This window comes from Battus philenor, unplaced genomic scaffold (assembly GCF_028537555.1).
Source record: "Battus philenor isolate CCGP_79_NKW_IND1 unplaced genomic scaffold, ilBatPhil1.0.hap1 SCAF_1, whole genome shotgun sequence".
NCBI lineage: Eukaryota > Metazoa > Arthropoda > Insecta > Lepidoptera > Papilionidae > Battus > Battus philenor.
The window spans coordinates 8696272-8713185 of record NW_027181661.1 but is presented as its reverse complement, the minus strand read 5'-3'; the positions used below and the strand labels follow the sequence as shown (position 1 = coordinate 8713185).

General features: G+C 30.1%; 1 protein-coding gene across 2 annotated transcripts in view; it reads right to left on the bottom strand.

The window, feature by feature from the left end:
• fw (furrowed) overlaps positions 1-14791 on the bottom strand; it is a 78405-nt gene extending 63614 nt beyond the window's left edge. For both annotated transcript variants that reach the window (XM_068774885.1, XM_068774965.1), the window contains exon 1: positions 14531-14791. In XM_068774885.1, coding sequence (XP_068630986.1) covers positions 14531-14612 — 82 coding nt within the window. In that variant the 5' untranslated portion in view covers positions 14613-14791. The remainder of the gene's footprint in view (positions 1-14530) is intronic.
• Between the last annotated feature and the right edge of the window lie 2123 nt (positions 14792-16914).

Here is a 16914-nt window from a genome sequence, read left to right as displayed (position 1 = left end):
GATACAATAGTTCCTATTATTATACTCAGTGAAAGCCTTTAGTCAGGAAGTCCCACAAAGTGTGATTGCTTATAAGAATGTTGGCGATGACATAAAATCGTAACTTTTATATTCCCATGTCTTTCTTGTAAGTTTACTAAAATGACATTTAAATTAACAATAATAAGAATCAATATAAATGTTAATTTTTGAATACGAACAGAACTTGTTTAATGTTTATAGTTCGATGTCCTTGCTTAACGTATTAATATTCGAACATGCCAAATTATTGACGAGTGACCTCGATTATATTTTCATTATTAAACTCTTTTATACATCGTCGTTCAAATTTGTGTGTTACCTTAATAAATCCACCGACACCAATTTTTTGATCGAGAAAGTATTTCTTACTAGGCCCTCCAATGCTTAAAAAGAGTGTTTAAATAATTTGAATATTACACTATTGTCGATCTATATGGATCAACAACTTGGAGATCAATGATGGTCACTGGCAAAGTAAAGAAAAAAAGAGCAAATGAACGCAGGCCAATATGTTGGTTCGGTCGGATCCGCACAATATTTGACACAACGGTAAATGACGTCGTAAAGATAACCAACAATCGACATCGACGACATGACATCATTCGGTGAAACCTTGTCATAGGAGGTCAAGACCCCCAAGAAGAGAAGAGGTCTTATTCGAAATGTTTAGCTTCATTACACATCTGTTACCAGCGTGTTTTATTTTCTAAATAATATATTTCCGCCTATTTATTCATTTCATTTATACTCAATATACTGTCATGTTAGTTGTTTAAAGTTGTTTATTGTACGTGGGACGACTAGTAGGGCAGGTACTAAGTTAACAAGCAACTAAAGTATGACATTTACTTATATAAATAAATACAACTGCGTAGGAAGCTTTAAATCTAATTGTTACATGTAATATATGTTAACACCAGAAAGACGCCAAGTTCGTACATCTCTCTATTTCCTTGGAAACCTTGAGAGTAGAATATGCTCCGCGCACATCCGGTTACATCGACAAATAGCATCGAGTACGTGCAGTGAAGCAAACCTCCTCCTTGTGTCGTATCCTTCGCTACCGAGGATCGTGGCCCTTTCTGGTTTGTCGCGCACTATGTTTGTTCAGCACACAATACAAATTAAATTTACAGTTTAAGTGGGTATCATTTAATTTAACGGTTTATAATAGTATACGATTTAAGTGATCATACGATATTTTCTAAATAATAAGATTTTTAATATAGACACGATAAAGATCATATAAAAGATGGGAATATATAAAATCATTAATTTTAATCTAACATCACTAATAATGCCCTCGGCTGATTTAAATAATAATAATAATACAAAGTATTTATCATGAACCACAAAATGAACGGTTGATATATATATTTAATACTATACGCTCTGAGCTCGAAGCCTTGTTACCAATATTGAATTTCGTTTTTGCTGGTATTAACTATAAATATGAGCATAATAGTTAATGTTTCAATTTTTTAATTAACCGTAACTCAATATTAAAATTCTTATTACAAATGTACATTACATTCACTACAAACAGCGTGGTGGTAAAATTGTTGCGATTTCGACATAAATTTAGACACACAAAATTTTATTTCTTTTCACTAAAGCAATTGTAATATTTTAATTAATTATTGACAAGCCTTTATATATCTACAAAGCGTCAAACAACTGCTAAACAGAACGGTAAAATCATCAAAAAAAATTTTGTTTGAACTACTCATTGTATGCATTAATCACGTAACTACTTGCTATTTATTTTTATTATTTTATCAAAAAGGGAATTCTTATTATAAATGTTCATTTTATCAAATTACGTTTAGTTCACTTAAAGTTCAAGAACATTCGTAACAAAAGATAAAAACTAGAAAAAATATTAAGTTACCTCATATTGATTGGAAATAAATTAAATGGCTTAAAGAATATCTGCCGAACGTTTTCCTCGTGTTCTGATAGCAGTATGCTATACGAGTCAACCCGAACATCCGTAGAGTAGAATGTTGACCCATTAACTTACTTTGACTATTTTTTTTGCTACCGTAGAAAGTTAGATATGACTATTAATTTTGTTAATTGAAAAATTTGATACACAATTATCGATCGGGTTGTTTATTATTTCTCTATATTCATGTTAATTATTAATTATGTAAAAATGTTTATTTTTGCGTAAATTTTGTCATAATTGAAGAATTGATAGGCAATATATTATTACTGACCAAGCAGAGCCAAAAAACAAAAATTCACTTATGTTTTTTAAATAACTTGGTTCTAGTGAGACACTAGTCACACTTTTAATATCAGCGTAGAGGTCGCACGAGAAATGTTTCCAAGAAAAGCCATATCGAAGAGAAGTAATAGTGGGTAGCCAGTATGTCTAGATATGTAGTCTAAGGATTTTTTTATGAAGACATTTTACAAGCAGAGTTTTATGTAACTCTTCAAAAATCCTTGCCGTAAGAAGATATGGCGACGATTCAAGTAACGTAATTTGATGAGCGTGTTTTTGAAAAACTACAGTCTCGTTTGGAATAATGTTGTTGAAGGTCTGGAGGACATCTTGAGAGTATAAATTTTGAAAACAAATCATATTACTTTCTTCTGTTTAAAAAAATAGTGGATTTCATTGCGGTCTATTATTACAATGTCATAGTCCAAAATATTGTTAAATGATCGTTGAAGTCTTTTATTAGTTGTCACAGTTATTTTTAAAAAAAGAACGAAACATTTCATTGTAGACATGTATTAAAAAAATTAAAACATGCACATGCCGAACATACGTGTATTTACAGAGGGGCTTTAGCGTTTCGCTTGGGGTCACACTCGCACACAGTGTGCACGATACACGCCTCGGAAAACGGACAACACGGTGACCTTCGTTCACTTGCCACGGTCGTCGAGCCGAGGAACATTCAATTCAATGTATCCTTTTATATTATTATTCGAATAAGTTATCTTTTAGTATTCTGTGGTTTATTATTGCATATTACTTCATGCAGTTTATTAATAAGTATGTTAACAAATGTAAAACAAAAAACAGTATGTGCTTCAAAGAAGTGAATGTATTTTGCAGTCACTTAATATAAGGTTTACCCTATACAAAAATTAATGCTTTTAGAAATAATAAATAATGTAATGATAATAATATTGTAAAAAAAAGCGTTAGCAAAAATTTTTGTTTAGAATAGGCCCCTGCAGACTATGTACTACTAGAAGTTATTGGCTTGTTGTATTCTGATAGAAAAATTAAATAATTGTAACATTTTATGTATATATATATATATATAACACTATATATATATATATATATATACATATATATATATATATATATATATATATATATATAGTGTTAGGCCTATCTAATACATGTTCCTAAAATATAAAAACTCAATATTACTATCGAGTACTTTACTAATTAGTTATTATATTAGGTTTAGTAATTAAAAGGTTCGCAAATTCATTTGGCTGCTAATACAAAGCTCTTCGGTAGTTCATCAGTAATGAAAGATATTTTGGAACAATAATTTATTTCTTCCTTTTAGATCGTTGTTTTAGTTCCATTAATATGTTTTTTAGTGTGTCAATTTGATACACGATGATTTAATTAATAATAATCGAATCAATAATTCCAGTCTAACGTTTTAAATATATGAAAATTAATGCATATAGGTTATTTTGTTTGTGCAGCATTAATAAGTAAGGAGTTATAATTTGGTGTGGCAGTGGACCACTAAAGTTTGAACTTGGAATTATGTTACTCATCCCCGAAGAGCATCTTCTTATGATCGAATTGCAGAATTTAAAATAGGTCCAATAGTATACACGGTAATCTTACACATTGTAAAAATGTGGTGGTTATATTTAACTAAAATAGATCGAGAATAAGATAGGTTTAAGGTTACAAAACCATTTCCGTTGTGCCATAACTTATTTTTTCAATCGTCTGAAAAGAAATAAAATTGTGATTTCAAGTTAGTTAAGATAAGTCCTAGAATTTTTAATTAAATAATTACCAGTGATGTAAAATACTCAATCCCGGCCATTTTGCCTTTTTTCTTTCTTAATCAGCTTGCGGTATTAGAGATCCGAATCGATCCTTGTGGCCAGCGGTAGAAGCTCGTAATGGAACGATGCCCGTCCAATCCCGCCGTATTTACAGCTTCATCTTATTGCCAGTAAATCCTTAAAAGCTTATAACCGTGATCCTATATATATATACTATATAACGTCATCGATTTTATATATATTGTTAATTTATTCTTTTTTAAAAGAGATAACCAAGAGACACATGATTTCGTAACTATCTTTCAGATACCTCGTATAGCATCTAAAGTTCATTACATACAGTTACATTAATATAATCTTAAGTTCTAATAAAATTGAGCAATGGTACCCTAAATTGAGTAATGATAGATCTGAAACTTGTGATCTTAGATCGCGGTTTCGATTCCCGGGATCCAATGTTATATAATTCATACTGTGCGTTAGATATATAATATTGCTACTGGTCACAGACAAGTTTTCGGAGGATGGACATCAGCGACACACACAAACAAAGACATACAAACACACACACATACACGCACGCACGCATCCACACACGCACGAACGCAATATAATAAAGGAGGATAAATGGTAATGTAATGGTAATTTATCAAATTAGAAATATCTAGGTCCGCGAAAATTTTATCCAGTGAGATAAAAAAATTAAAAGTTTAATAAAGTAAAATAAATAAAGACTAAAGCGGGATGCAGTTTTAATACATTTTAAATGCGATCAGCCTTGGGCGTTATTATAGTGACAAGCATATCTGTAATGGGGCTCATACCTAAAGATAGTAGTAAAGCAACGATATGCTTTAAAAATCGTTAATAGTGTGTAAATATCCAAAAACGCTTCGATTATAAGTACATTTGTGTTTACTTTCTACCACGAGTCGATGCTTGTTTTGCGGTAGCCTCAAGCTACAAATAAAGGCCTTTCACGTTCATATCCGAAGTGTCGAAGGTCACAATTATTACACTCGAAAACGTGTAGCAATTGTCTCGCTCGAACTGTTTTAAACTTTGAAATACACGGCTTTTACACAAAGAATTACATTAAGTTACATTTGCATTCCTATAAAGGAAGCGCGCTAATGAAGTTAAAAATATGTCGTGCTTTTGTAAATACATTTTAAATATATATTAACAGAGCCTATATAATTTTTATTCATGATAGAACAAGTGATTGATAAATATTAAATTTAACATCGGAATGCTGACAAAGTATTCTTGAAGTTTTGTTGTGACACACATATGTGAAACTTACACGAACGGTACAGTGACATGGGTTTTAGGTCAATAATAACAATAGCACAAATTCTAAAAAAGAAAGTTGGTCGTATTCTATATTCATAACGTAAACTATTAAGCATTCTAAATATACTTATTGCTAAGTAGATAAGTGAGCGGTAGTGTGGCTGTAAAAACACAGCCAAACCTTTATAAACCTGAACATATTAGCGAAGTAAAATCGGTATCTCAGCTGGTTCCGTGTGGCGACTTTATAAAGAACCGGTCTTTCTTGTAATGACGTCACAATGTGGGCCGCGCGGCAATGTTATGATCATATTCCAGTTGAAACTCGTAAGAAAAACGTCATTTCACCAAGGACATTGAACAAAATTTTGTCTATTGTCAACGAATAGGCATCTTTCAAAATCTTTATTGATATATTTTAAGGCAAAAAATTGTACTGAATATAATGAATACCGTTAGAAAAGTCTATTTATTTATATCACTTTTGGCAATTAAGCTTAAAATTAATACTTAATTTAACAGGCAGTATGTTATTATTAAGTTATTTATTTTTCAAACATTTATTAAGACTGGTTGCATTAAATTCATAATAATACCTATTGTAGTTTATCATTCAAGTGTAGCATGCTAGAAGGCAAAATCCGATATATTATATGTTTAAAATATAATAATGTTGCAGTTGTTTATAATAATAAACAATATGTGTATGTTATATTGTAAATTAATACATTTTGTGATATTTGTTTTTTGTATAAGTTGTAAAAATTATTTCGCCTCTTGAGTGTCAACAGTAAAACTAAATTATAGTTTTAAATATTTTAAATTATAACGAACAGGTAACAAAAACATTCTATTATTTGAATAACTTCAATAATAATTCATAAGTTAGGTTTTTTTTTTAATTATAAGAATAAAGATTTAACGAGACAGTTTTATACGAAACAAACGATAACTTATTTAGTGCACTCGGCATACATTTTAAGCACATAAACAAAGCAACGCATCGTAGAGAAAATTGATTATTAAGAAACGAGAGACTTTTCGCTCGCAGCAAGACAGATCACAAAAACTTTCTCTTCGGCGCCTACGCTGTCTCGTTTCTTAACTAGTGGTTCAGAAAACGAGATTTCCCATGAACCTGCATTGACAATGAGGTGAAAATTTGCCGCTCTTAAGTTTAAAAGAAATATTTTAATTATAAAATGTAAAAAAAGTCACATGGAATAAAAATGTTTTTCAAGAATGCAAAGCATTTAAACTTTTTATATAACATTGACAAACAAGATGCCTAACTTCTTAATACTTGGGTAAAATTTTACCATCGTCATCAGGTACAATTAAATTAACCGGGTTTCTTGCAAAAGCTTGCTACATGGTTTAGGTAAAACAAACATAAATATGTAATAAAAAGCTCTTAAGCTGTCGTCTCAACATTATTGTTGTAGTGATGTTACCTTTTGTTATATTATTCTAGAGCAAGGGATAATAGAACGGATTTGACGTTGCTACGGCTGTACTAAGGTAACCGTCTAACATATTCTGTGTTATACTAAAGCAGTAAACAAGATTTAAAAATTCTTATAAATATTGTTACCTTTGCATGACTTGCAATATCTTACACAATTATCGAATAATACATTTTAAGATGTGTTTCTGTTTTTATTCCTCTATCGATCTTAACAAATGAAAGATAGTATAATATAAATAAAATATAATACTTAAATCAAGACTTTAAAAAATTCATTAAACAATATAACAATATATAATAACCTAATTCTGATTTTTCCCTACAAAGAACTCGCATTGTAATTACCATTATCGGACACCGATCACACAATTGTATCAAAAAACTCTAACATTAAAGTAAATTTACACATATTATGCGTGTCTTACAATAAAAAAAACTAACTTGATATCCATTCATTCTTATATGAATTTTACAAAAGCTCGGTCGGTTTCAAAAATAGTTAATTTAATGTAATACAGTAAAAAGTCTCATTGTAAGTAATTATGTTTAATTTTTATGAGAGTAAATTCTTTAAACCGAAAAATACTTTGTTGTTTATACAAGAGATATAGAATGTTATTTATACAAGAGATAATGGATGGTGACTGTACAGAAAATACAATCACGATATTCGCTACATAAGTGACTTTTGTATTTATCAACAGCAATTTCGTTCTGATGGCCGTTGCATTCGTTAATTTTCTACTCCAATAATTGTGTGTGACGCTCGATTACGGAGAACAGTGAGGCTGCGTTGCGTCACATAAATGCTTGTCATGCTCCAATGTTATAAAATTAATTAAAAATTTTAACTCTATCATGCGGCCAAAACACGAATAGATCACAATAGTTATCGTAGATAATAATAAAACAGGCCTCTTCAAAACAATTCTTCCATTACTAGATTTTACAAAACGTTTCATAAGATTAAGTGTTTATAAAAAAAATTAATTGAATATTGACTGGACCGATTTACCCAAGACGTGCGTACACGTAAATACTAGCAGACTAAAAACTAACTTTGTATATCTAAAACTCGGCTTCATTGAATTAGTAAATCTTTCTATGGACAATAACACAACTCCATGTTTAAGCTCTTTAAAAAAATTGTCAAAGAACGTTTTAGTGCTAAAGTGTTAGCCTCCAGGCTATTTCAATATATATTGTATATATTATTATAGTATTATAATATTTATAAAGATGAGATGTGTATATCACATCACATGCGTGTGTGTGTTTTTATGAAAAACGCTGTTTACTCATAGGCATTAACAGCTTCACCCGATTTGAGGTGGTATAGCGCTAAAGGCGTTGCTAAATGATACTTTACTTATTTAACCAGGCCAACAAGCTTACAAATTCAAATTTTCTTTATTCGATGGATGACGTCACTGATAATAGAGAAATGTAATACTTCGTATGTTTTGTACCTGAAGAATATAGGCGAAGAAACTAATCATTATCATTTTAGCCATAGGATATCTACTACTGGACATAGGCATCCCTTAAAGATTTCCAATAGCATCTGCTGAAAGTAACTTGCATTTTGCAAGCATAAAGAAACTTATCGGCGCTATATTCATGAATAATATAATCAGATATTGAATAAACTTTAAAATAGCCCGGAGACTAACACATCTATATATTTCTGTACATTAACTGGGATCATATTGTAAAACCTAACATGAACGTAAATACGTTCAAAAGTTATTGGAATTAATTTCTCTTCTAACTATGAGCGCTTAAGTTTATAATATGAATAACCAAATAATCGCTGTTTGCGGTATTTTCGACTCAACTAGTACCCTCGGGCACTTTTCGCTCTGCCCTAGTGAATATTCGTTGCAGGCAACGTGTAACGAAATAAGATTAGCTCTTCTAGTAAAAGTTAACTTGAAATGTAGTGCTGTACCTGGAGATTTATTTTATTTTTAACTGATCTTACTCGAGTTTTTGATTAGATAGAGCTTCGTAGTACCTAATTAACTTTCAACCTCAATGTAATTATAATATCTAACGAGATTCAGAGCAGTCGTTTTTTCTCTTTTACTAAAAGTTTATTACTTGCAAGTTGTTAAGCATGTTCTTATTTAGAAAATACTTGAAAAATCTATAAAAACCGTTCAAAAAGCATGAATAAAACAGTGGCGCAGGTTTTAAATTTTAGTTGTTATTACAAGTCAAGGTTCTACATTTTGAAGTGGCTACGGAAAAACAAATTAAAAGTTATATAGTCATCCCTTCTGTAAAATCTAAGATTCTCGGCGTGATTAAAAGTAAAACATGTTCGTGGAACCTATAGCATTCCCCACTTCTACATTATGTATAGTTATTATTCTATACGGAAACAGATTCGAACGGCAATGGACGCATTATTCTCGGATAATAAGAGAGCCTCCGTCTTAGGTAAATCCGTGCATGTAAATAAACCCTGCGCTCGTCTTAGTAAATACGTTTCCCGTTGCACTCCAGTTTAATTTAAGTAGTTACCTATAAATCAAGCACAGCTACATGCGAAATAAACCGCTCGATGGTTTGATTTGATATACATAATTTATAATATTTCTTTTGACTAAGTTTAACATAATTTAAATTTAATTGCTTCTATAACTTTTTTACGTGATTAATAATTATACATTGTCGTTATTGCATTACGAAAACTTATTCTCTAAAGAACTCCTAACTTTTTATGGAAAAAATATTTATGTTATACACAGATTGGATTATGAAGTGCAGGGGGGCACATAGCGTGCGTAATTCAGGAGTAGGGATCATGGGTAGGCAAGCTCAGTTTAGGGCTTCCACCAAAAAGTTGAAATAAGTCAATTTCGTTGGAAAATGCTTTGACAAAGATCACTTTTGTCGGTCTTATTGGAAATTTATGGCGGATGATTATGTCAAACAGTGGACATTCTACGACTGAAATGATTATGAGATAAATATTATTCGAATGGTGAAATACTTTGAATTACTTCTCATTTAATTTCCTCTTAAATGCCTTCACAACATTGCAGGTATACACTACTTCAATGCTACTTAAATTGTCTTACCATCAATGCTAATAACATGCAATTTTTCCTGAAAAACAAATGTTACATCATTTTCTGAGTTCCTGTATTCTAGTTTACAAATTATAATACACTTGTATCATTTTTTACTTAAACTATTTATAGCTGTTATTCGTTAACTTATGAAAATCAAAAGTGAATTATGTAGTGAATTGGGTGAGAAAATAAAAAAATCAAATACCATATTTAATCATTGCAATCACCATAAATTTAAATAAAGTTTGAAATTTAATATCATATTTTTCATAACGATTGTACATTTTTTTTCTACCATTAAAATAGTTTTTAGTAATAGCAATATGAAAATAAAACTTCGTTATAGATAATGGTGCGGTATGATTTCAAAGAAAAGAGTATAACCTAAAAACTTTTTTCGAAAATTTCCGTTGCTGTCGTAGTTAAACGATTTTTTTATTTCTGATTTCTTGGTAGTGTAAAATTGAAGTTCGATAAGTAGCCATGAGCTGAGAAGGAGAACTAAACTTCTGAGTTTAACATTGGTCGTTAAATAATAATAAATAATAGTACATACTAGCATCACATCAATTTTATTGCCAGTTGAAGACCGACTAAATATCGATCAGTGGATCATGTCAACCGGTTTCAATCGTCCTAACTGGCCAAACCATCAGTATTATATGGTCGCTATAAACGTCAAATTGTTTGAATAAATTATAAAATCCACAATTTTTTTACTTCATCCTCTAAGTTAGTTTATATGTCACACAAAATCAAAAAACAGAGATTCAAAACTATATCGCTGCAATTCTTATGAAGAAAAATATTTCTTGAAAAACAATTCATAAAAGTTATCGTGACATTTTCAACAAAAACATGTCAGATTTGCATTAAGTTGTTCAGTATATAACACTGTCATTACGAAACAGAAAGCATATTAATATAAACGGCTGCCAGACAACCCTACAATGCACGCACTCACGCGCGGCGCAAGTGAAAGCAAGCGTACATGCTATGGCGTACGGCGTCGTTCGACAAATCGAGAGACATATCAATTTATAATGTATATATAATAAATATCTGTTTGATTTTTAAAAACTAAAACAGATATTTGATAGGATAGGTTGATTGGGATTCTATATTCACATTGGACAATAGTGTATAAAGAAGAACCGGTAATTCTCGGTTTTTCTTATGACTTTATGTTATAATAATCATCATCATTTCAGCAATAGGAACTGTACAGTGTATCCACACAGGCCTCGCTCAATAGACCGATGGAGAGCGGCCTAAACTGACTTTGTCTTTATGTCTACAGCATGGGGTTATGTGGCGATTTTCATCATGTTTGAAATATGAGAGTGCAGTTTTTTCATTTGAAATATGTTCAGACTTAGCTGTTGCCCATATTTTGTGAATATTTTTCTGAGAATAGAGTTGCTATAGAAACAAGGAGTGAAACACTTGTAAATCTACATCAGCTTGATCTGACTTTCCTGAACTGTTGACCCTTGATTTTTTTTAGGAGAAAATTATTTGGTAGCAGTCCATTAAAAATACCCTCTAGAAGTAATCCTGTACCGAAACCAAAAATCACGAAAAATGCATCACTGAAAACATATTTATGTAGTTCTTGTCCTAGTAAATTATGAGATCATACCAAAATATTTCAATACCGTCTAGAAAAATGATAGATACTTAGATATCAAAGTAATTTATTAACACACTTGCCAGAAATACATCAAGTGCTTCAGTATAGTTATATATTAGCTTCATTTAAAGATAGGAATGAGGACTATAAGGCAAATGTCAATATTTTGTGTTTAAATTTTAAATAAAGATGTGTAGTACACGGTGGTTGGTAATTGGTCTAAAAGCTATGCAGAGGTATATAATTAACTCATTTGCTATTATATAAAATATGTTACACCCAAAAATGGTTTCAGTAACTTTAAATAACGTAACGATCATATAGTAATATTGAAAATAATTATTGTTTTCCTTGAAGATTGTACTGTCATAAATTACTAGTTGGTCGCATTTCGAAACAAAACATTAATTAATATAATATATTTTAGAATGATCACTTTATTCAGCGTGATTGAAATTAGGTGTAAAAGCTTTAAAGTTGATGTAAAATGAGCTGTACTCCTTCAAAGCGTTTGCGCCATATCCAATAACCATGTATATTCTTTATGTTCGTTTTCTCATTGATTCCCACCGGTGATATTTAGAGTGAAATTTAATAACATTATGCGTGACTTTCGTTATAGACAATACACTAAACTTCACAAGACACATTCAGTAAAACTACATATGATATTGTATACAATCATGGCTATTATAAACGAAGATGTGGATAACTAGTGTTTATGGAACTCAATTTATAAAATTTGTATGCGTTTTAGTCTGTTCCTCGCATTATGTTATTAAACATGAAGATATTGAGATTATTTATTATTTTAATATCGTAACCTAAAGCTGTAAAATAATTACATTTTTTTGTATATAGATTTATTAACTTTTTTTTACTACAAAAATTGTACAATCTGAAGTTTATATAGCATACGTTGATTTTCTACCCGGATAAATAATAAGTCCATATTTATCGTCAAATGATAGTATCTTTGTGGCAAAATTCAATATTTTTCGCTATGATAACATTTTTCCCATGCTCAACGTTCAGCATTTAATTTAAAATTAATGTTATCCATGTCGAATTTATTCAATAGTCGTTCTAAAGCGACAAAGAAATCGAATTCGTTGGTAGAGAAAACTATGAAACAAGTTGCAGTAACCGTCTTAGTTACGTAAATCTATTGGACACAATCTAGTCTCCAAAATATTAATGAATTACATTCCGTGTCCGACCGCAACTTCTGTACCGCGCTTTAAGTACTTAGTTATCTGCGCCTAAGCTAAATTATAAGGAGCTTGAGAGATTCATCTATGTTGTTATTAATATTTATTTATACAGATTGATTACTTATAGGTTTTAAACTTTTATTTTCATTTTGCAATTGATGTACGGTACACCCTACAAAAAATCAATTGTTTCGGAAATAATAATTAGCTTAAATAAATTAATTATTGTTTATTATCAGTATTTTAAAACTTTACACTGCCAGAGGTTATCGTCGCGTTACAATAGAAAAAAATGAAACAAAATAAATGTGTTGAAGATTTAAAACTTTTTGCTGATAAATGTGCAATACATTCACTCCTTTAAAGCTTTTACACGATGCACGTATAAGTATTTATTTTTTAAGTTCAATAATAATAAGTCGTCTTGTTTTATTAAGTTTACGATATTAACTGAAATGAGTAATTGCGCTGTTAATTTAGTTGATCACATAATGCAGAAGAAACTTCCATTACATTTGATAAACAGAAGGCAAACAGGAAGTCTGAACATTTGGATTGTTTTAAAGCCGTGTAAAATTTTATTAAATGTAAAATGTTAGAAGATAAAGCTTACTTTATCTACTTGAAGATAATACATTCAAATGAAAAATGTTCCAATAAATTGAAGTAATTTATTATTTTAAATTTTCTGTTTATGTTATGCTATTGGTAAATCAATAATGTTATCATGTTTGATCATTAATTAACCTCCAGTTTCCGAAATCACTGGTTCGAGGGTTTTGAACGCTCCGAGCAAACCAAAATTTTGTCTCAATACAGAAATTTAAGGCAAATTAAAAAAAAAAGAAATAAATATTTATTTGAATAAATAATACAAACTATCATAAGTTAAATATGCAAGATTTTGACAAGTAAGTTAAATTTTTCCTGTTGCAAACATGCTACTTCAAAGATATTTGCAACGATATTTGTCAAACAGTAATTTAAAAACATTTTCTTTTTATATCGACCGCCATTAAAATTTGACACCTTGAAGAGTCGCCCGGCGGGCCCGCCACTTTACAAGGCACTGCGACGATTTATATTCAATAAAGATTGTTTTTTCAATGTTTATTATTAGAGTCATTTAAAAACTAAAGAAATTACATTAGATACGGGTTTGATATTTTTTTTAAAACATTTGCGCTTTGTGCCAAAAGATTTGGAGCAATGAAATGATTCCTGTGCCTTAAATTCTCGTATTGCAAGTAATGGATATTCGCTGTTGAAATTTAGATTTCTATTTTTATTTGTTTGTTTCTGTGAAGTTTAGTAGAATTGCATAAAACGGATATCGTTGTCATTTGCTTTATAGGTAATTGCCAAGGCTTTTTATCTGCTGGACAAAAGTAGAATTTCTGAAGTATTTCTTTTATTAAATAATGTCGAACTTTCATGTAACAAATATATCAAAGTTTTATACTGATTAATATTATGAGGAAACTTTTTATTGAATATTTTCATTCACTCCAACTTATGAAACTAAGAAATTTATAATACATGTATATATACATATATATTTATACGTGTCTGGACGCTTGTTTATGTATATATAAATATACACGAGCGTCTGTATATAAGTCATATTTATGTGTATATCATTCATGTGTATATTTTTTAATCTTTTAACTTAATAAAAACTAAGTATTTCTAAAATCATAAAGGAGGATTGATTTGATGGAGCTATAGACACGGAGCGAAAAGCACAACACAGTGGAAAGTTTTTGCATAATAAAAGAAAGGATATTTTCATTGCTTAACTGACCTTGGGCTAAAACCGGTATGAGAACAGCGCCCCAAATAATTGTGCATACACACAACATTCTGCAATTGTCTCTTTTAATCATAGCAAAGGAAATATTTGTAATAAACTTCGTTCACTAATGCATATCACTCCGTGTAGCACATGCACGTACACCAACACTTGAATCCTTGAGATTATAATTTCGCGCGAAAGTAAAAGTTTCCCATTTGCAAGCGATGTCGGCGCAAGATTTCTAGTTGGCGCTTGTAACAAACGGTCAGGCGCTCGTAACGGACTTGACTGGCGAAGTCGCCGCGCCTTTTGCTTTTGCCCCCACTTCGCAGCAGCCTTTCACCGTTACAATTCGTAACACGAAAGACTGCTGAGCGAGGCTATATGACGATTGACATTCAACAAAAACGCCTCGCTGTGCGGAAATAATATATTTATACGACTCAAACCGCCGGGAGCACGTAGATTGTTTGCATTGGTCAATTTTCCCATTCCATTCTACAGCTAGATTATTTAATTTAACGTTGCCGTTATTATTGGTTGGTGAATTTTTAAAATGAGGAATCGAAATGAAACAACATTTTTTTGAGACACATATATTAAATAACTTTTTTATTTCAGATACACATATAGGTTTAGACAAAGAGACAGGTACAAACCGATAAGTTGCAGTAAAAACAACTTACAGATGCAATTTGGATAAACGTTCTACTCATAAAATATTTATTTAACTGCACAAATATTGATTTTCAAAAAAATATATTCAATTATAAATTCAATGCCATTTTGCGGAAATTTGATTTCCAATACGTTACAAAATAAAACTAAATGTTATCGTAAAATAAGCAATGTCTTTTTCTTTTAGTGACCTGTTAGAAATTAGTATGCCATAGTAGAGGATGTAGCAAATTCTATCAAGCGCTATATATTCGGTGACACGGAAGATGCTGCTATTTGAAGCTACAGTATGTTGTAACCGCTACGGAGGAACAAAGCTTCAACCTTCAGGACATACTGGTCAATACTTTTTGTAGTTATTAATTGTAAACATCAATCTCCAAAAAACAGTCTTGAATAAGATATACTTATAATACTTAAGAATATCTGTATATAAAAAATAGATAGCGAAGGAAATAGGCGTTGTAAATTCGTTCTCACCCATTCACATCACTCTACATACACATCCTTTATCCTTATTAAAATATTAAAAATTTAGAGCAAATCTGGACAAGAATATACTTGAATTTTATATACAATATTTTTTATTTCCAGCTTGTTAGAAGATTTATACATTTTATACATAGATAAATATCAAAAGTAATAAATATGAATATAATTATTTTGATACATAAATATACATATATATAAAATTATATATACATATATATATATATAAAATTTAGAGCAAATCTGGACAAGAATATACTTGAATTTTATATACAATAATATAATTTCCAGCTTGTTAGAAGATTTATACTTTTATACATAGATCAATATCAAAAGTAATAAATATGAATATAATTATTTTGATATATAAATATACATATAAATATATATAAACGTAATATATACATTATATTTATGAAATATTCACACATATAAATATATACGTAAATATAGATAAAACATAGCTCTGTATAAATAATAAATAAATCTTTAATAAATATATTTACATATAGCTGTAGTTGCATAGTAAAAATATATTTAGAAGAGACCAATTTTATCACTTAATTTTTATCCCAGCCTTCCTCTCTCTCTCTCTCTCTCTCTCTCCGTACGTACGAAATACGAAAGTGTAATAAGAAAAATTGTAAAACATTGGACGTAATAAGCGCGGCAACTCTATTTAATGTTTAAAATAAATATAGCCAATGAAATTGCAAGAGCTTTATCAAATGTATTTACAAAATATTGAAGCTTACCTTACCTATGTAACACAAATTAATACTTAAAACGATGCAAGAATATTGACCAGTAAATGTGTACGCAATGGAATACGCTTAGTACCGCATTTCTATTTCTACTATTATAATTTCCGCAACTAGGCCGAGAAGCTAAATTTTTGTTTACTAAAAACCTAACCATTTAAAGGTAAAAGTGCGTGAACAACTCACATAAATACAATAAAGCAACCTTAAGATCCCACCATAAATATTCATACAATATTATTATTTCATAAATAAAAGACGTGTTAATAAAATTGATGTAAATATAGCATATTACTCGAAAAAATTATAATAATACAAAAAAATCTGTATAAAAAATATTAAAAAAATAGTAAGTAAAGTAGATCGATAAACCTTTCGGTAACCTAATTTTTTAAAGAAATTACAATTTAAATAATTTGCGCTTGTCCTAAATCCTAAATACATCAACATGAATAAATCTCTACT